Source organism: Brassica napus, chromosome C2 (genome assembly GCF_020379485.1).
Source record: "Brassica napus cultivar Da-Ae chromosome C2, Da-Ae, whole genome shotgun sequence".
NCBI classification, from domain to species: Eukaryota; Viridiplantae; Streptophyta; class Magnoliopsida; order Brassicales; family Brassicaceae; genus Brassica; species Brassica napus.
Window position 1 is genome coordinate 13,585,289 of NC_063445.1, and position 15,429 is coordinate 13,600,717.

Sequence of the window (15,429 nt, forward strand, 5' to 3'; positions counted from 1 at the left end):
TCTTTGGGCATCAAAACACTCCTTGGGGCACAGAGTTCATCATGAAACTCTCTCCAACACCTGATAAGGACTAATGCATGGAAATGCAACCTAAACATGTGTAAATGCTATTCCAAAAGACCAATGTACACAAGAAAGGATAATTAAAACGATGTAAATATGCAAGATATCAACTCCCCCAAACTTGTTCTTTACTTATCCTCAAGTGACTTTGCAAGAACTCATAAGGAAAAGAGGTTTGAAGGTGGGAACTCATAGCCAAAAGTAACACTTCCTAGCACTCAACTTAACATCCTAAAGAAACATAGCAAATAGCATGAGCATCTTCTTTATTATACTCTAGCTTCTCTAGGCCTATCCATATTCTTTTGCCTCTACTCAAGTTGCAATACTCATCACCAACAAGTTCCTTCAACCATCTCTCACATTGATTCACACACACACACAAGGTGAATTCTCACAAATGGACACATGATCTCAATCATTTGGCTAGTTAAGCATGGTCTAATATGAATGAAGAGAGGGGTTCAAATGTTTTCATTTAAAGGTGGTTATCACTCGAAACAAGGAGCTTGATCATTATGCAAAATTTATCTAAGATTAGAAGCAACTCATGCATACATAGATTCATTCTCATCATTCTACCCTTTATATAAGTGACAACAAGTTCTACCCTTTTATCATCATCTCAAAAGCAAAATAAACCCCTCACATCACTCACCCAATGGACAACTCTCTTTTTCTTTGGACTCAACTAACTAGGGACTTTTATTCACTTTTTACAAGCTCTAACTCTTTTTCATTTCCTTCCCCAACTTTTCTTTCTCTTTTTTTTTCTCTTTTTTTTTTATAAGGGGGAAGGTTCTTTGTTGCATAATCTAGAGCTTCATACTTTCTTTTTGTCCCTAGAGTTTCCTTTACTATTGATACCCTTTTTACTCATCTCTCTCATCTTTCTCACTCCCCAAACCCAAGATATTGACATTTAGAACACATAAAACCCTCTCACCATCCTCAAATGCTAGCTCATTATGCTAGCAAGAGATGAGAATAAATCTATGTCACCTCCAATACTCTCAAGATTTTGCACATGACAAGCTATCAAAAAAGGCCTCACTCATGCAATTCAATGTAGGCTTCAAAGAATGGCCAGGGTTCAAGGGTAAGGAAGTGTCATTTGGGTTAACAAAGAGTGGTACAATGGGGAAAGATAACCCAAATGTGTATGAGACCCATGATCAAGTATGCAAATGCCCATATGGAAGAGAGATTAAGTTCATTTAAACCAAGTTCAGATTGGAGCTGATCTTAAGAACAATGTCAATATCAAGCAAGCAAACAAGTTTCAAGAAGAGTTTTCAAGGCTCGAAGCATGCAAGTCTTTCAAAAGATGCTTAAGCTACTTGATATGTTTAACTAGGGTGTCAAATTCAGTGAAAACCAGTGTTCTATACAAGGCAATATCAATCAGCTGCTCCATATGCATGTGAATGCATCCTATATGCTCTAGACTCAATCCTAAGAATGCAAGTAATGCAACTACATGTTCAAAAATTTTAATTTTTTTTTTTTTGGTTTTTCTATGCATATATGTATTCACAATGCATGAGACTCAAATTCATCAAAGCAAACATGGTCAAATACTTGGTACCTCCCCCATACTTAAATCACACAGTCTCTGTGTGAGTAAGGGAGAGATACCCAAAGGAAAGCAATATGCAAAGATAAACTGGTATATACAGTGGAAAGGTTTGAGTGGTACCTCAAGCGGAGAGTGGAGGAGGAGGATCCTTCCCGGTTTCAAGAGTGATGGTGAGGATATGAGAGAGAAGCTCTTGAAGCTTGATTGGATCATTCTGGAGCTGAAGAGTGATGATGGCCCTTGCACTTGAAAATGGCCTAGACCTTCCCTTGCACTTGATTTTGTACTCAATGGCCCCATCCTTAAGCTTCATTGGGTGAAGAGTGAGAGTGTGAGGAGTCTTATCAAAAGGTGTAGGATGAGGTTCTTTCACAATCTTGTTCTTGTCATGAGCAGCCTTTGTCGCTCTACTCACCTCCTCCCTTTTAGCACTTTCCAAGTGCTCATCACACAACTCTTTAGAGAACTTTCCATCAAGACATTCTTTCTCAATACCAACCCCTTCAGCCTTGGTCTTCTCAATGGAGGATGCTCCACAAGTGATTGTTCCACAATACTCAGCTTTCATCTTTGGGGATTGTAGTGGATAGGAGACAGCTTTGTTCACATTTAGGAGTGTACCTTCTTGTTGGCAAAGTCTATGCAAGCTCCCACTGTTGTGAGGAATGGAGTGCCAAGGATCAATGAGACTCTCTTCTCAGTAGCCATCTTCACAACAGTGAGGTCTATAGGAATGGTGCATGCTCCAATCTTCAAAGGGAAGTCCTTGATGAGACCAATAGGGGTTGTAGAAGAGGAATCTCCAAACTGTAGAGAAGATGTGTTTGGCTCCATGCTCTCAATCCCTAGACTCTTCATCATCTCCATTGAGATCACATTCACACTTGCACCAGAATCAACAAGAGCATCATCAAAAGTGAGCTTACCAAGGTAGCAAGGCAAGGTGAACATCCCTTCAAACTCAAGCTTAGGGAGGAATTTTGGAGGGATTGGTGGATCAATCTTCAGAATGGAGATGTCCAAAAGCTCGACCACTTCAGCTTGGTGGTCTAGAATGTCCTTGATGAGCATCATCTTGACATGGGCTTCACGCATACCTGAGATTTCTGGAAGCCTGGCCCCAACATCACTAAGATCTTTCCTGAACTTGGAGAGCACCTTCTTCTGAGCTTTGGTGAAAACTCTTTGGTGAAAACTCTTTGGGGGAAAGGGAGCTTATCATAGGGTGATAGCTCAACCTCAGTGGCTTCCTTTAGCTTAACCTCTTTCAGCTTGTTGTCAGCTCTCTTCTCAACTTGATTCTTAGCCTTGTGCTCAGCTCTTTGCAGATTCGTTGCTTCAACCTTCCTGACAGCGTCCTTCACAATCTGTGCTTCAGCTGTGGCCACAACAAATCTCTCAACTTCCCCAAACTCAGTTCCAAATACCAGTCTTTCAATCTCATCCTCATTTTTCTCATGATCACTCAGCTCAATCTCTGGAGAAGTAGTAGAGAAGACAACATTGCAAGATTCCTTGGGGTTCTTTTCTGGTTTCCCTGGTAGAGACCTCATTGGCTGCTTGGAGGATGAAGGCATGGAAGCAACTTGACTCTCCAAAACCTTGGGATGAGAGGCAAGTTGCATGTACTTGTTGTTGAGGTCATAATAGTTCTCATCAATCTTTGCATGGATGTTCTTGAACTCATAAATCATGGTCTTCCCATTTCTGGCCTGAAATTCCAAGAGTTGCTTGAACATAGAATCCACACTTGAATCTGGAGCTTGAGCTTTAGAAGAGTTTCCTTGAGTCTGAGGAGACCGGTTGGCTTGAGGATAGTTTTGTTTGGCTTGGTAACCTCCTTGCTGATTGTTGTAGTAAGGCCTTTGCTGATAGTTGTTTTGGTACTGAAAATTGGGCTTTTTCCTGTACCATGTGTCATTAGCATTGATGAAGCACAACTCCTCTTGGCCTTCTAAACCATCAACCTCATTGACCTTAGGAGGAACCTCTTGACTAGGACCACCCACAAAGTTCATCTGCTCCTGTTTAGCTTGGTTGGAAAGAAGCAAATTCATCTTGTCTTGTAAGGACTTGATCTCTTTCTTTGTCTGCTGATCATCACTTCTGTTGACCCTATCATGCTCCTCACTGTAGACTGAGTCACTCTTGGCCATGTTCTCTACCAGTTCTTCTGCCTCTTCCTCAGTTCTTCCCAAAAAGAAACCATTGCTGGGAGTATCAAACATGTTTCTGCATTGTGGTAGAGCTCCTCTATAGAAGGTGCTAAGCAAACTCTCCTTGGTGAAGCCATGATGTGGGCATTGAGACCAATAGCCCTTGAACCTCTCCCATGCTTCACTAAATCCCTCTAGGTTCTTCTGCTGAAAGATAGAGATCTCATTCCTGATCTTGGCTGTCCTTGAGGTAGAGAAGAACTTCTCTAGGAATGCCCTCTTGCACTCATTCCAAGTTGTGATAGAGTCACTTGGAAGAGCCTTCTCCCATTGATGTGCTTTGTCTCCCAAAGAAAAAAGGAACAACTTCAACTTGAATGCATCTTCAGAAACACCATTGGTCTTGGACAAGCCACAATATTTATCAAACTTGTACAAGTGATCAAAAGGATCTTCAGCAGCAAGGCCATGATACTTGTTGTTCTCTATGGTGTTAAGCAGTCCTGACTTGATCTCAAAGTTGTTGTTCTCCACAGCTGGTGCTCTGATTCCTAACTTATGACCATTAATATGAGGTTGATCATAGGCTCCAATGACACAAGCTTGGCGCGGTGGATGTTGTGGCTGGTGCTGTGGTCTAAGATGATCAGCTCTTGGATCAATGCCCCCTAGGGCATCACCATCTTGAGGCAGATTCTCCATATCAAACTCCAACCTTTGCAAGTGAGCCTGATGCTCTACTTCTCTTCTCTGTCTTGCAATCTCCCTCTCAAGTGCTCTAATGTCTTCAACTCTTGGAACTAGGCTTGATGAACCTCTGCTCCTCAAGTTCATACACCTGAAATGCAAAGGGAGAGGAAGAAGGAGAACCAATAACAAAATAAAAGAAAAAGTGACTAAATCCCAATGTCACGATCAACCTAGAACTTGGCAACGGCGCCAATTTGATGCAGAACTTTTCAAGGGTCCAAGATCAAATCAATGTAGTATAAAAGATTGTCGAACCAATCCTAGGTGATTCTAAAGCAAAGGGAATGCAAGTTCATGCTTAAGCTAAGTGCAATCTGGTTTTAAAGATGGTATGAACTAAGAACTAATAAGCTAATGCAATAAAGTAATGATCTTTCTTTCTCAATATGAAGCAAGAGGACTCATGGGGCTAGACATTTGATCTCAGGTGATGTAGATCCAATTTAAGGGTGGCAAGGTATCAATCAAACATTTTCCTTATGCCTAGACACTAAGCTAAACAAGCTCTATCTCTAGATGAATGTTCTTTTGGTAAAGCAACTCAAGCATCTAATCTCTTAGGTTGAATGTTACTAAAGCAAACATGGAGAACAAGTCCAATAGCAATCTTAACTCCTTTAGCAACTAATCTCTTAGGTAAAGCAAGCTAAAAGCATTGAAGAGTTGGTTCAGGCATTTCATCATACACCTTGTGGGCAGGAAATGCCTTGAGATCTATTTTAGTATGATCAAGACTAAAATAACACTGAGAACCCTCAACAAGCAAGGAAACAAATAAATCTAACACTAAACACCCTAGATCTTCTCTAATAACACTTAATCACCCTAGCCCATGAATCCAAGATTAGTCTACTCACTAATAGACATGAATAACCCCAAAACCATGGATGATTCAAGGTTAAACATGATTAGAGAGCAAGATAATCAAGCAAAGATAAGAAATTATGATCAATATTAGATCTTTTTCCCAAAAGTGGCTTTTGATTAGATAGATAACAAGAACCCCCCAAATTTTGGTCTAAAAAGTATTTATAAAAGACTAAAACTCGAGCTGGGCCAACCCAACAAGCCTGGTTTGACCCACAAAAACATAGATATTTTTCTCCGTAGTGACTAGAAAAGGTTGCTACCGGAGGTTGCTACGACTATAGCGACTTGTCTTGCCCGCTACGTGTGGCCGCTAGGATACTTGAACGCATAGCGACCTCGTGAAATCGCTATGGCTGGCCGCTGTAGAAGGCGCTTCAATTCTAGCGGTCTCTCCAGCCCGCCACGTGTGGCCGCTAGGATACTTAGGAGATTTTAGAAGTCTTAAACGCATAGCGACCTCGTGAAATCGCTATGGCTGGCCGCTGTAGAAGGCGCTTCAATACTAGCGGTCTCTCTAGCCCGCTACACACTCCCGCTACGGTACTTGGGTGCCTCAGGTTTTCAGCTCTATCTTCTGTAGCGACCAGCCTTTGCCGCTACGCCTGGCCGCTAGGATCCTTCAACGACTCATCTACATTCTTTGGGCATCAAAATACTCCTTGGGGCACAGAGTTCATCATGAAACTCTCTCCAACACCTGATAAGGACTAATGCATGGAAATGCAACCTAAACATGTGTAAATGTTATTCCAAAAGACCAATGTGCACAAGAAAAGATAATTAAAACAATGTAAATATGCAAGATATCACTGGTGTCTCTTTTTTCCTTTTTTTTTCTTTTTTTCAGTTTAATGAACAAAAATTACATTTATATCCATATCTTCAACCTGTCTTCTCTGAAACATGTAACCTAATATATGTCGTTTACATTTTTCTCTTCGATTTCACCATTTCACATGTTTTTTTTTGTGGGTTTTACATAAATATGGCATATCTAACACAAAACCTGTGATTTCGAACTTGAAAATCTGAGATTAACAAGCTTTTCTTGAATTGACCAAATCGATTTTGGCAAAACTAAACGGGGATTTGATCACTTCCACAGATAACACGGGCATAATACGGCTCACCGTCTAACCCTGCTGATTATCACCTTCTCGCCACGGTGATCTACCGCTAAGCGATTAACCGCCGAGTTCTCGGATCAACTCGCCGCGTTTTAGACCCTGGGTTGTATTTATTGAAACCTGTAAGAATAATTATATTTGGAGGTAAATCAAATAAGTCATATTAATGAGGGTTATTAGTAATTTAACCAAATAACTATAAAATAAAAAATATCATTTGAAAACTGATTAATATACCAAAATGGTAAAACAAATACAAATTTCAGCATCTAGTGATTGTTGACAACGAACTCCTTCTCTCTAAAATTGAACGACATTGTCATATAATGCTCGGAGTTCATTTCTACGTTCACTATATATAAAAAATATATTATGACAATTTATATTCTATGTATATGTAGAGTATACAATGAGAGTGACTTACCTCTCATCTTCGGTAGAAAAGCTCCGAAAAGCAATATAATTTTCCTTTGTTTCTGAATTCACAACAAATTGAATTGGTGTATAACTAATTAACATGCCGATAATATCTGAAATCAATATTGTCACTAAACAAATACAAAATGATTAGAACTATTTTGATAAAATTAGTTTATATTATTACTCACCAACAACAATTTTGAAGTCAAGGCTCATATGGACAATATCAGCGAATTTGGAAGGATAGAAGCACAGCAAAGAGGATAAAAAAGGAATGGACTAAACTATGGAGGATATACGGAATTTGAATTTAAATATGTTACTTGTTGTCCTGGTTCTACATTTGTCTTTATCTTTAAATCTTTTTTAGAATATCAATTGTTTTCTTGGAAGTCATCGAGAAAATATACAACACATTCATGAAGAATAGTTTTTTGGATTTTCTTCCCTTGAAATAAACATTGTAGAAAAATATACATTTCTACAAGATACGAATTATTCTAAAATAATAACGACATAGCAGAGAATTATAAATTTAGCTAAACAAATAACCTCAGAATCGACAGTAATCAATTTAAAATTGTACAATCCAGAAGTTGGTAATTTGATTTTCTATTTTTGTAGTAGGTTAACTTCAATATGCTGAATGTTTTCTTGAGCGGGATTCGGAGTGGACAAAAATGTATAAGTTGTCAATTCGTTTCTAACATGCATTTCTTCCCATCAAAAAAATATAAACTTTGGAAATATCAAAATACTAATTTAATATGCTATGCTATATATTTATTTTGTTCAACTACCTAATTACATAATAACATCATACTAATGGTTATATAGTTGAATAATTAACATAAATCTACAGAATAAAGCATAAGCAAATTGATGTTCATATATAAACGAAAAAAAAAATATCCGAGTGAGTTTTTGATACATATACATTAACTACAAAATATATCTGAAACATCTGATAATTTGATTAATACAGTAAAATTTCATTCTTAGCTTCAACAAGATTTGATAATCACACCTTACAGAACACCATGCATGCTTCACTTATGACCTTTTAACACATACTTGAAGAATAACAAAATCATCTTAGGAACCCAAACCCTAGAAAAGGGGTCGACTATTCTGCAATAACAAATTAGAGATAACCGGCTAGAATTATGGTTTATCTTCCACCTTGTTGTAGTTCCAAATCTCTTGATCAATAAAACATTACTTTTGAACTTTGTTCATGCTCGTTTATTGCTTTCTGTTTATGTAGTACCAACAAAGTACATGCATAAATTTACCCTAACACTCATGATAGACCTGTTGAAAAAGATTGATTCTGGTCAACCATATGTTATATCCCGACTTCATCCATGAAATCAAAAGATAAGGGGTAAACTGTTGAGAATAAATAATTCAAGAAGTTATTATTCTTGCTTTCGAGTAGAACACCGGCCTTCAATTCCTGGCTAGACAAATCCCGACTCCAGACTCCTGTCAATTCTTGCCTCAACAAATCTCGGCTCCAGATCCGCGTCAATTCATGCCTCCGGCTAAATGGAATATTTCTACTAATTTCCGACTACAAACAACTTATGTACGAGAGACCCAAACCCTAGAACAATGAAGGCTATTCTAGACTTCGACTATAGAGTTCAGCGGATAGAACTAGGGTTTGTCTAATACATTGTATTTCATGCTCTATTGATCAATAATAAACTAGTTTTGATCTTTGTTCCTGTTTATTATTGTTTACTTCTCGTTTCCGTAAACAGTCCGCATAGATTTACCCTAACAATAGGGATAGGACTTCTTTTCATCCACTCTGGTTTAAAAAAAAATTCAAATTTAAAATATGCAAAATATTATTTTCTACTATTTTGAAAATATTTTTACATTATTAAACCAGAAAATATTTTTACATTATTAAATCAGAAAAATATCTTTGGAGAAAGAAACTGACTTTATTATTGGTCTGTTTCTATTGGTTTTGAATTTTAATTAATTGTTTTCTTCGTAAGTATTCAGATGACAGAGAAAATACTGAATTTGTTATTCAGATTGCACCACCTCTGCTGCCATCTCACCAAGCCACGGTTCGAATTCTGCAATGCAACTGCCACTAATAAGTGGAACTATTAGGCCACTGTGCCACGGAAGAAAAAACATAGTCTTGTACGAAAGTCAAAAAAAATCGAGATTGTTCCAAAGCCGAAAAACACAAAAGCCCATTCCAGGCCCATAATATATCTATTACAGCGTTTCTTCCTCTTTCGCTGCGCATTGCTTCTCCAATCTTCTTAGGGTCAGAGACGATCTGAATCCGATATACATAGAATCAGTTTCGCGCTGCTCAGATCTTCGAGTTTTTCCACTCACTCAACGTACTCTTTGACGCTCTATAATGGAAGTAAGATCTGCAACGAAGCTACAGTGCCAACGTATTGGCTGCAACGCCATGTTCACCGATGACGACAATCCAGACGGTTCTTGTCGGTTTCATGCCTCTGTACGGTCTTCTTCCCTCCTTTAATTGATTCAGTTCGTTTTTTTTTTATTTACATATCATATAGGTCTAGTAAGAACATTAGCTTTTAACTCTCGAATTGCCAAACATTAGACTTTTCAATTGCTTGTATATTTTTTATTATCCCTTTGAATTTAGTTGAATAGCACCGGCACCATTGTGACATATAAGGTAGCTACCATGGTGACAATGAAACCTAGAGTTGGAGAGGCCAGCAAACAAGAAATTATGCTTTTTTAAAAAAAAAAGAGAGAACAAAATAATGTAGTCCTTCTATAAGAACTACTGTTCACAGAAGTAGGTCTTGTTGTTAGCGATGTACCAACAATAGAATACATCTTTACAACTCTTCATCTATGCTTGCTTGGAGATTTCATTGTATCTTTACATATTCATTTACCACACTTTTTTCCGGTCTGGCTTGGCTTGGCTTTTTGCTGTCGGCTGGTTTTTGACCAAGCAGGGAGTAAGTCAAATTTACTCTTCAAATACTAGTTATTATTTTGTTACACTCATCTCCTCAGAGAGTTAAAGCTAGAATATTCATACGTGCAGCCTTTTTTCCATGACGGAATGAAAGAATGGAGCTGCTGCAAGCAAAGAAGTCACGATTTCACTTTGTTCTTGGAAATTCCTGGGTAACAATAACATCCTCATCATATATAATAACCTCATGGCCGTCTTTGTGTTGTGGTTGATCGCAGACACACTGATACTTTTTGTTTGTTTCTTGCAAATAAAGATGTAAGACAGGTAAACACACAACTGAGAAACCAGTTTTGGCCAAACCGGCTCCAAGACAGCCTGTCACGGTTCCTACTTCATCTCCACATGCCAATGCTTCAACAAAAGACTCTTGCTCCAGATGCCGCCAAGGCTTCTTCTGCTCAGACCATGGTTGGTATCTCCACTCTCTCTCTCCGTTTTCCATCTTCTCTTTACACTGGTGAATCCAACAAAATCTCTAACCTTGTGTCCCTAACCACACAGGCTCCCAGCCCAAAGAACAGACCATGCAGAATTCCCTGAACACACCAGTACAAGTTCAAGAAGAAAAGACTGAGTCCTTAGCCCCAGCTCCGGTTAAAAAGGTTGTTATAGACATTAATCAACCGCAAGTGTGCAAAAACAAAGGATGTGGCAAAACGTTCAAGGAGAGAGACAATCACGAGACTGCTTGTAGCTATCATCCAGGTCCTGCGGTCTTCCACGACAGACTGAGAGGGGTGCGTTTGTAATACCTTTCTTTTCCTCAGAACACTCTTCTCTTTAAACTGTTTTTGATTGTGTTTGTTGTTGTTGTTGTTGTTGTGCAGTGGAAGTGTTGCGATGTTCACGTGAAAGAGTTCGACGAGTTCATGGAGATACCTCCTTGTACCAAAGGTTGGCACAGCAGCAGCAGCGCCGATCAAGCGGTCTGATATGTTTCCAATTGATTTTCAAAAGAATTATTACCATCTTATGGAACAATATCATCGATAACAGATAATATGTAATGGTTAAAATGCTCATTGTATTGTTTTCAATGCTTCCTTCCATAAAGATATGGATAAATGTTTGCATGCTCTTCAAGTGATTTTGATTAGGACTGGCAAAGTATCATGATCCGAAGAATTGGACCTAGATTAAATACTCAAACTGATCTTAAATTATTGCATCCAATGAATTGGTTCTGGATTTAACCCCAATTGAAATGAGTAGTTCCAAACCAGTTTTTTTATATATTTATTTTTAATTATAATAATTAAGTTGAATTATTAACCTGTTACAAATTGTGAAAATATTATATGTACAACTCTATAACCGATAAGTGTATCTGTTTTATGAGGATTTGTGTATAACAACATTATTATGAATTTTCACGATTGACGGTTCTTGTATAATGATGAAGATATTGTGTAAGTTTATTTCCATTAATTTGAATAATTGTTAAAAGGCTGACAAAAAAAAAAGAATAATTGTTAATAGTTTTAGAGAAAAAGACAAAAATAGTACTAAATCAAGTTTATGTTCCCAAACTAGCACTCAAGGTCAAAAGTCACAAAAATAGCACTTAATGTTTTATCAAAAGTCACAAACTTAGGGTTTAGAGTTAAAGGGTGGGGTTTAGGGTTTAGGGTTTAGAGTTTAGGGTTTAGGGTTTAAATTTTAGGGTTTAGGGTTTAGGGTTTAGGGTTTAGGGTTTAGAGTTTAGGGTTTAGGGTTTAGGGTTTAGGATTTAGGGTTTAGAGTTTAGGGTTTAGGGTTTAGAGTTGAGAAATGAGGTTTTGGGGATAAGATTTCAAATTTTAAAAAATAAAAAAATTAAAATTTTCAAAGGATAGACTTAAAAAGGTGCTATTTTGGTCATTTTAGTTTTTGAGTTCTATTTTTGTGATATAAACTTAGAAATATGCTATTTTGAAGATTTGCCTATAGTTTTATTGCCTAAGAAAATAATCAAAATATACGATGTACAATCACTGATTAGTTTTCAGTTAAAAAAGGTTTTGACTATTAATTTACATATTGAAAACTACAAAAATAACTATGGAAACATTATTTATTTTTGGATAATTCAACTACTTTTTGGTACTTTATGCTCGTGGTTATAATCGGATAAAAATTATTGATTTAAATCATGTTCATCCTTTTTTTTTACATATATATCTGGGAGGTAGTTAGATAAATTTAAATAATTTATATATAAAATACTTGAACCAAATTCGGATAAAATAATTATTCCAAATTGTATGAAGAGTACTCAAGTAAAGACAAAATTTACTAATATCAACTCCCAAAGGAAATTTAGTACGCTCACACTTGACACGTCTTCGTTACCCTCAACGAACGGCTCGAATCTCTTTGACGCCGGAGCACTTGGCGATGAGGCTGATAGTTCCTCTCCAGGGAGTGGTTCAAGGCCGCGGAGGCCTCTTCGTCGGCTCTCTCATCCCTTGCTGCCTCTTCTACTTCCTCCAGCTCTACCTCAAACGACGCCGTTCTCCTCCTCCTCCTGATTCCGACTCGACGGAGTTACCGAGGACCTCGTCTCGGTCCAGCCTCTTCACCCGAGGGAACTCCATCGGACGTGTTCGAGTCTCCTCCAGAGCGGCTCCTCTCGCCAAGCCTCCCGATTCGCCGTACTATATAGGGTTGGAGAGAGTCAAGACCGATCCGTACGATCGGGTTACTAATAGGGATGGGATTATCCAGCTTGGTTTGGCTGAGAGCACGGTGAGATTTTGGGGGATAAAAGACTTATTTAATATAAAAAAATTGGGGATAATAGACGATTTTATAAAAAAAATTCGATATTTTGAAGGGCCTAATAATTTTGTTCTTTACAAATTTGGGAGATTGAGGCGAATGTTTCATCTGAGATGATTTGGTTTGTGTTTTTGTAGCTGTGCTTTGACTTGCTTCAGAGATGGATGTCTGATAATCTGATGGAGTCTTTGATGATTCAATCTGATGTTGATGGTGGATTCGATGTCAGTAGCATCGCCATGTATCAACCTTTCGAAGGGTTGCTAGAGGTCAGAGTGGTATGTGTTGTTATATGAATCAGAAGCTTCTTGTTGTGTAGTGTAGAGGAGAGAGAGCTCTACTTTCTTTATCTTATGTTTTGATATTTGCAGGCTTTTGCTGATTTCATGTCACGAATAATGGGAGGCAACGTGTCCTTTGACCCTTCAAACATGGTGATCACAGCTGGTGGGACTCCTGCTGTCGAAGTATTGGCCTTCTGCTTGGCTGATCATGGAAACGCTTTTCTCATTCCCTCCCCTTATTATCCAGGGTAACTTTTAGCATATGCTTTTCAACCGTTTATCTCTCTGGTGAAAGTGTTTGATTCTTCTCTAAAGAAACTAAATTTTGCAGCTTTGACAGAGATATTAAGTTCAGGACAGGAATCGAGCTTATACCAGTACACTGTCGCAGCTCCGACAATTTCACTGTAACGGTTTCCGCGCTTGAACAATCCTTGTCTCAAGCTAGAAAGCGAGGGAGTAAGGTTTCCGGCATCCTCTTTTCGAACCCTTCAAACCCTGTTGGCAACATACTGTCAAGAGAGACTCTACACGCTATTTTGAGCTTTGCTCAGGAGAAGAACATCCACGTCATCTCTGACGAGATATTCGCCGGTTCTGTATACGGGGACAAGGAGTTTGTTAGCATGGCGGAGGTAGCTGCCTCGGGGGATTTCGATAAGAGTAGGGTTCATATCATCTACGGCTTGTCCAAAGACCTCTCTCTTCCCGGTTTTAGAACTGGAGTCATCTATTCCTTTCATGAAGACGTTGTAAGCGCGGCCAAGAAGCTGATGAGATTTTGTTCTATGCCTGTTCCAGTCCAAAGGATACTCATCTCTCTGCTGTCGGATACAAGGTTTATCGAGGAATACATGGCGGCCCACAGGCAGAGGATCAGAGATAAGCATTTTCTCTTTGTGGAAGGTTTGAAGCAGTTAGGGATTCCGTGTGCTGAGAGTGGTGGTGGGTTGTATTGTTGGGTTGACATGAGCAGTTTACTGACGTCTTACAGCGAGAAAGGCGAGCTCGAGTTGTTTGAGAAGCTACTGAGTGTTGCTAAGATTAATGCCACTCCTGGAACAGCTTGTTATTGTATAGAACCGGGTTGGTTTAGGTGCTGTTTTACGGCTTTGGCTGATGAAGACATCCCAGTGATCATGGAACGGATCAAACTGCTTGCTGAATCATCCACATCTTGAGGCCGAGTTAGATTTTGGGTTAGTAAGCCATTGTTACACATTCTTTTCGCAAGTTAGTTCTTTAGAGGTATGGAAGATGGGAATGAATTAGAAGATGTAACTTTATTGTTTGCAGAAGAAAAGAGTTTGGCATTCAAACTCATCATGCTCTGTTTGTACCAAAACAAGTTTCTACTTCTATGAAAAGAGAACAACTTTGCGACAAGTTCTGTTTCTTGATACAAATTGTTAAGTGTTTTCTTCTAAAGGAGCTTCAGCCTTTGTTTGTATCGTTTCCACTCACGTCCTTCTACCACGGAAGGATTGTGCTCTCTCATGTAACTCCTCCTTCGGCTCATCATGATTAACTCCCGGAGTGTATATTGCGTCCTCACAGGAAAGCCAAAGTAGAAGCTGTAGTAACCTGAACAGCGTGAGAATTAGCAGCTTCGACCTTCTCCTGTGGAAGACGTGGAAACAGCTCTTCCAAGAACGAAGCTCCCACGAGACTGGAAGCTCCCGTCATGTACTGTCATCGGTATCATAGGATTAGGCTGGCGAAGTTGGCATCGAGCTCGTCTCCCTGTTCAGGTTGTCATCAAATTCATCCACTGTAAAAGCACCGGAAATCGGCACAGAGCTGAAGCAATCACTGCTGGTTTCAGCCTCACAACCGTACAGCGGTTGGTCCAACGGGTCAGGTGGGAGTTTCTTCCCAATTGAATGGAACGGATGTAACCAGCTTAACCGGAACTGGAACCGGAGGTGGTAATGGAGGAGTCTTGGAGGTTTCCGACGGTGGTTGTGGAAGCTTAGGTGGGTCATTTGCGGAAGAAGGAGCCGGTTTTCCGTGTCTATGTAACTTTTACCCAACCCCTTGAATACATTTGAGTTTGGTTCTGCTTTTATTAAAAGCTTATGTGATTAAAAAGTGACACTTGAATTTTATACTTGATCTTCACCTTTCAGTGAAGCTCACTTGTGTTCTTGACTAACAAGTTATCTTGGAGTGTAAGACAAGTCAACGTTAGAGTGAGTTTATTTTTTTGGGTAACCGGGTTCTCAAGGAAGTACCTCACTAGATTCATTCATGCAACATGTCAAGAGATGGTTTTGAAGTCGAGCGAATAACAAACATCCTAGCACAGAAGAAACCCTCGTTTTTCCTTAAATCATTATAGCTTACCTAAAGATACAAGACATGCATGATTGATTGATACGCAGAATTTTCGTTAGTCTTGGCATTGCAA

General features: G+C 38.9%; 2 protein-coding genes and 1 non-coding gene across 7 annotated transcripts; all 3 read left to right on the forward strand.

The window, feature by feature from the left end:
• Positions 1-3,928: 3,928 nt before the first annotated feature.
• LOC125582574 lies at positions 3,929-4,035 on the forward strand. The gene has a single exon (XR_007320031.1). It is a non-coding gene; the product is annotated as a small nucleolar RNA R71 (small nucleolar RNA).
• Positions 4,036-9,213: 5,178 nt separating this feature from the next.
• On the forward strand, positions 9,214-11,053 carry LOC106380999 (cysteine and histidine-rich domain-containing protein RAR1). Of its 3 annotated transcripts, XM_013820860.3 has the most exons (6): positions 9,214-9,468; positions 9,950-9,952; positions 10,042-10,124; positions 10,229-10,383; positions 10,477-10,712; positions 10,803-11,053. In XM_013820860.3, exons 1-6 carry the CDS (start codon positions 9,364-9,366, stop codon positions 10,905-10,907), a joined length of 687 nt encoding a protein of 228 aa, XP_013676314.1. In that variant the 5' UTR covers positions 9,214-9,363; the 3' UTR covers positions 10,908-11,053. The 3 variants fall into 3 exon arrangements, with proteins under 3 accessions (XP_013676314.1, XP_022551737.1, XP_013676315.1); XM_022696016.2 differs by lacking the exon at positions 9,950-9,952 and having other exon boundaries at positions 9,229-9,472; XM_013820861.3 differs by lacking the exon at positions 9,950-9,952 and having other exon boundaries at positions 9,229-9,468.
• Positions 11,054-12,151: 1,098 nt separating this feature from the next.
• Positions 12,152-14,405, forward strand: LOC106380997 (probable aminotransferase ACS12). Of its 3 annotated transcripts, XM_022696017.2 has the most exons (5): positions 12,152-12,702; positions 12,873-13,013; positions 13,107-13,267; positions 13,351-14,218; positions 14,316-14,405. In XM_022696017.2, the coding sequence occupies exons 1-4, from the start codon at positions 12,352-12,354 to the stop codon at positions 14,198-14,200; spliced, it is 1,503 nt and encodes a 500-aa protein (XP_022551738.2). In that variant the 5' UTR covers positions 12,152-12,351; the 3' UTR covers positions 14,201-14,218; positions 14,316-14,405. The 3 variants fall into 3 exon arrangements, with proteins under 3 accessions (XP_022551738.2, XP_013676312.2, XP_013676313.2); XM_013820858.3 differs by having other exon boundaries at positions 13,351-14,405; XM_013820859.3 differs by having other exon boundaries at positions 12,873-13,004; positions 13,351-14,405.
• The last annotated feature ends 1,024 nt before the right edge of the window (positions 14,406-15,429 follow it).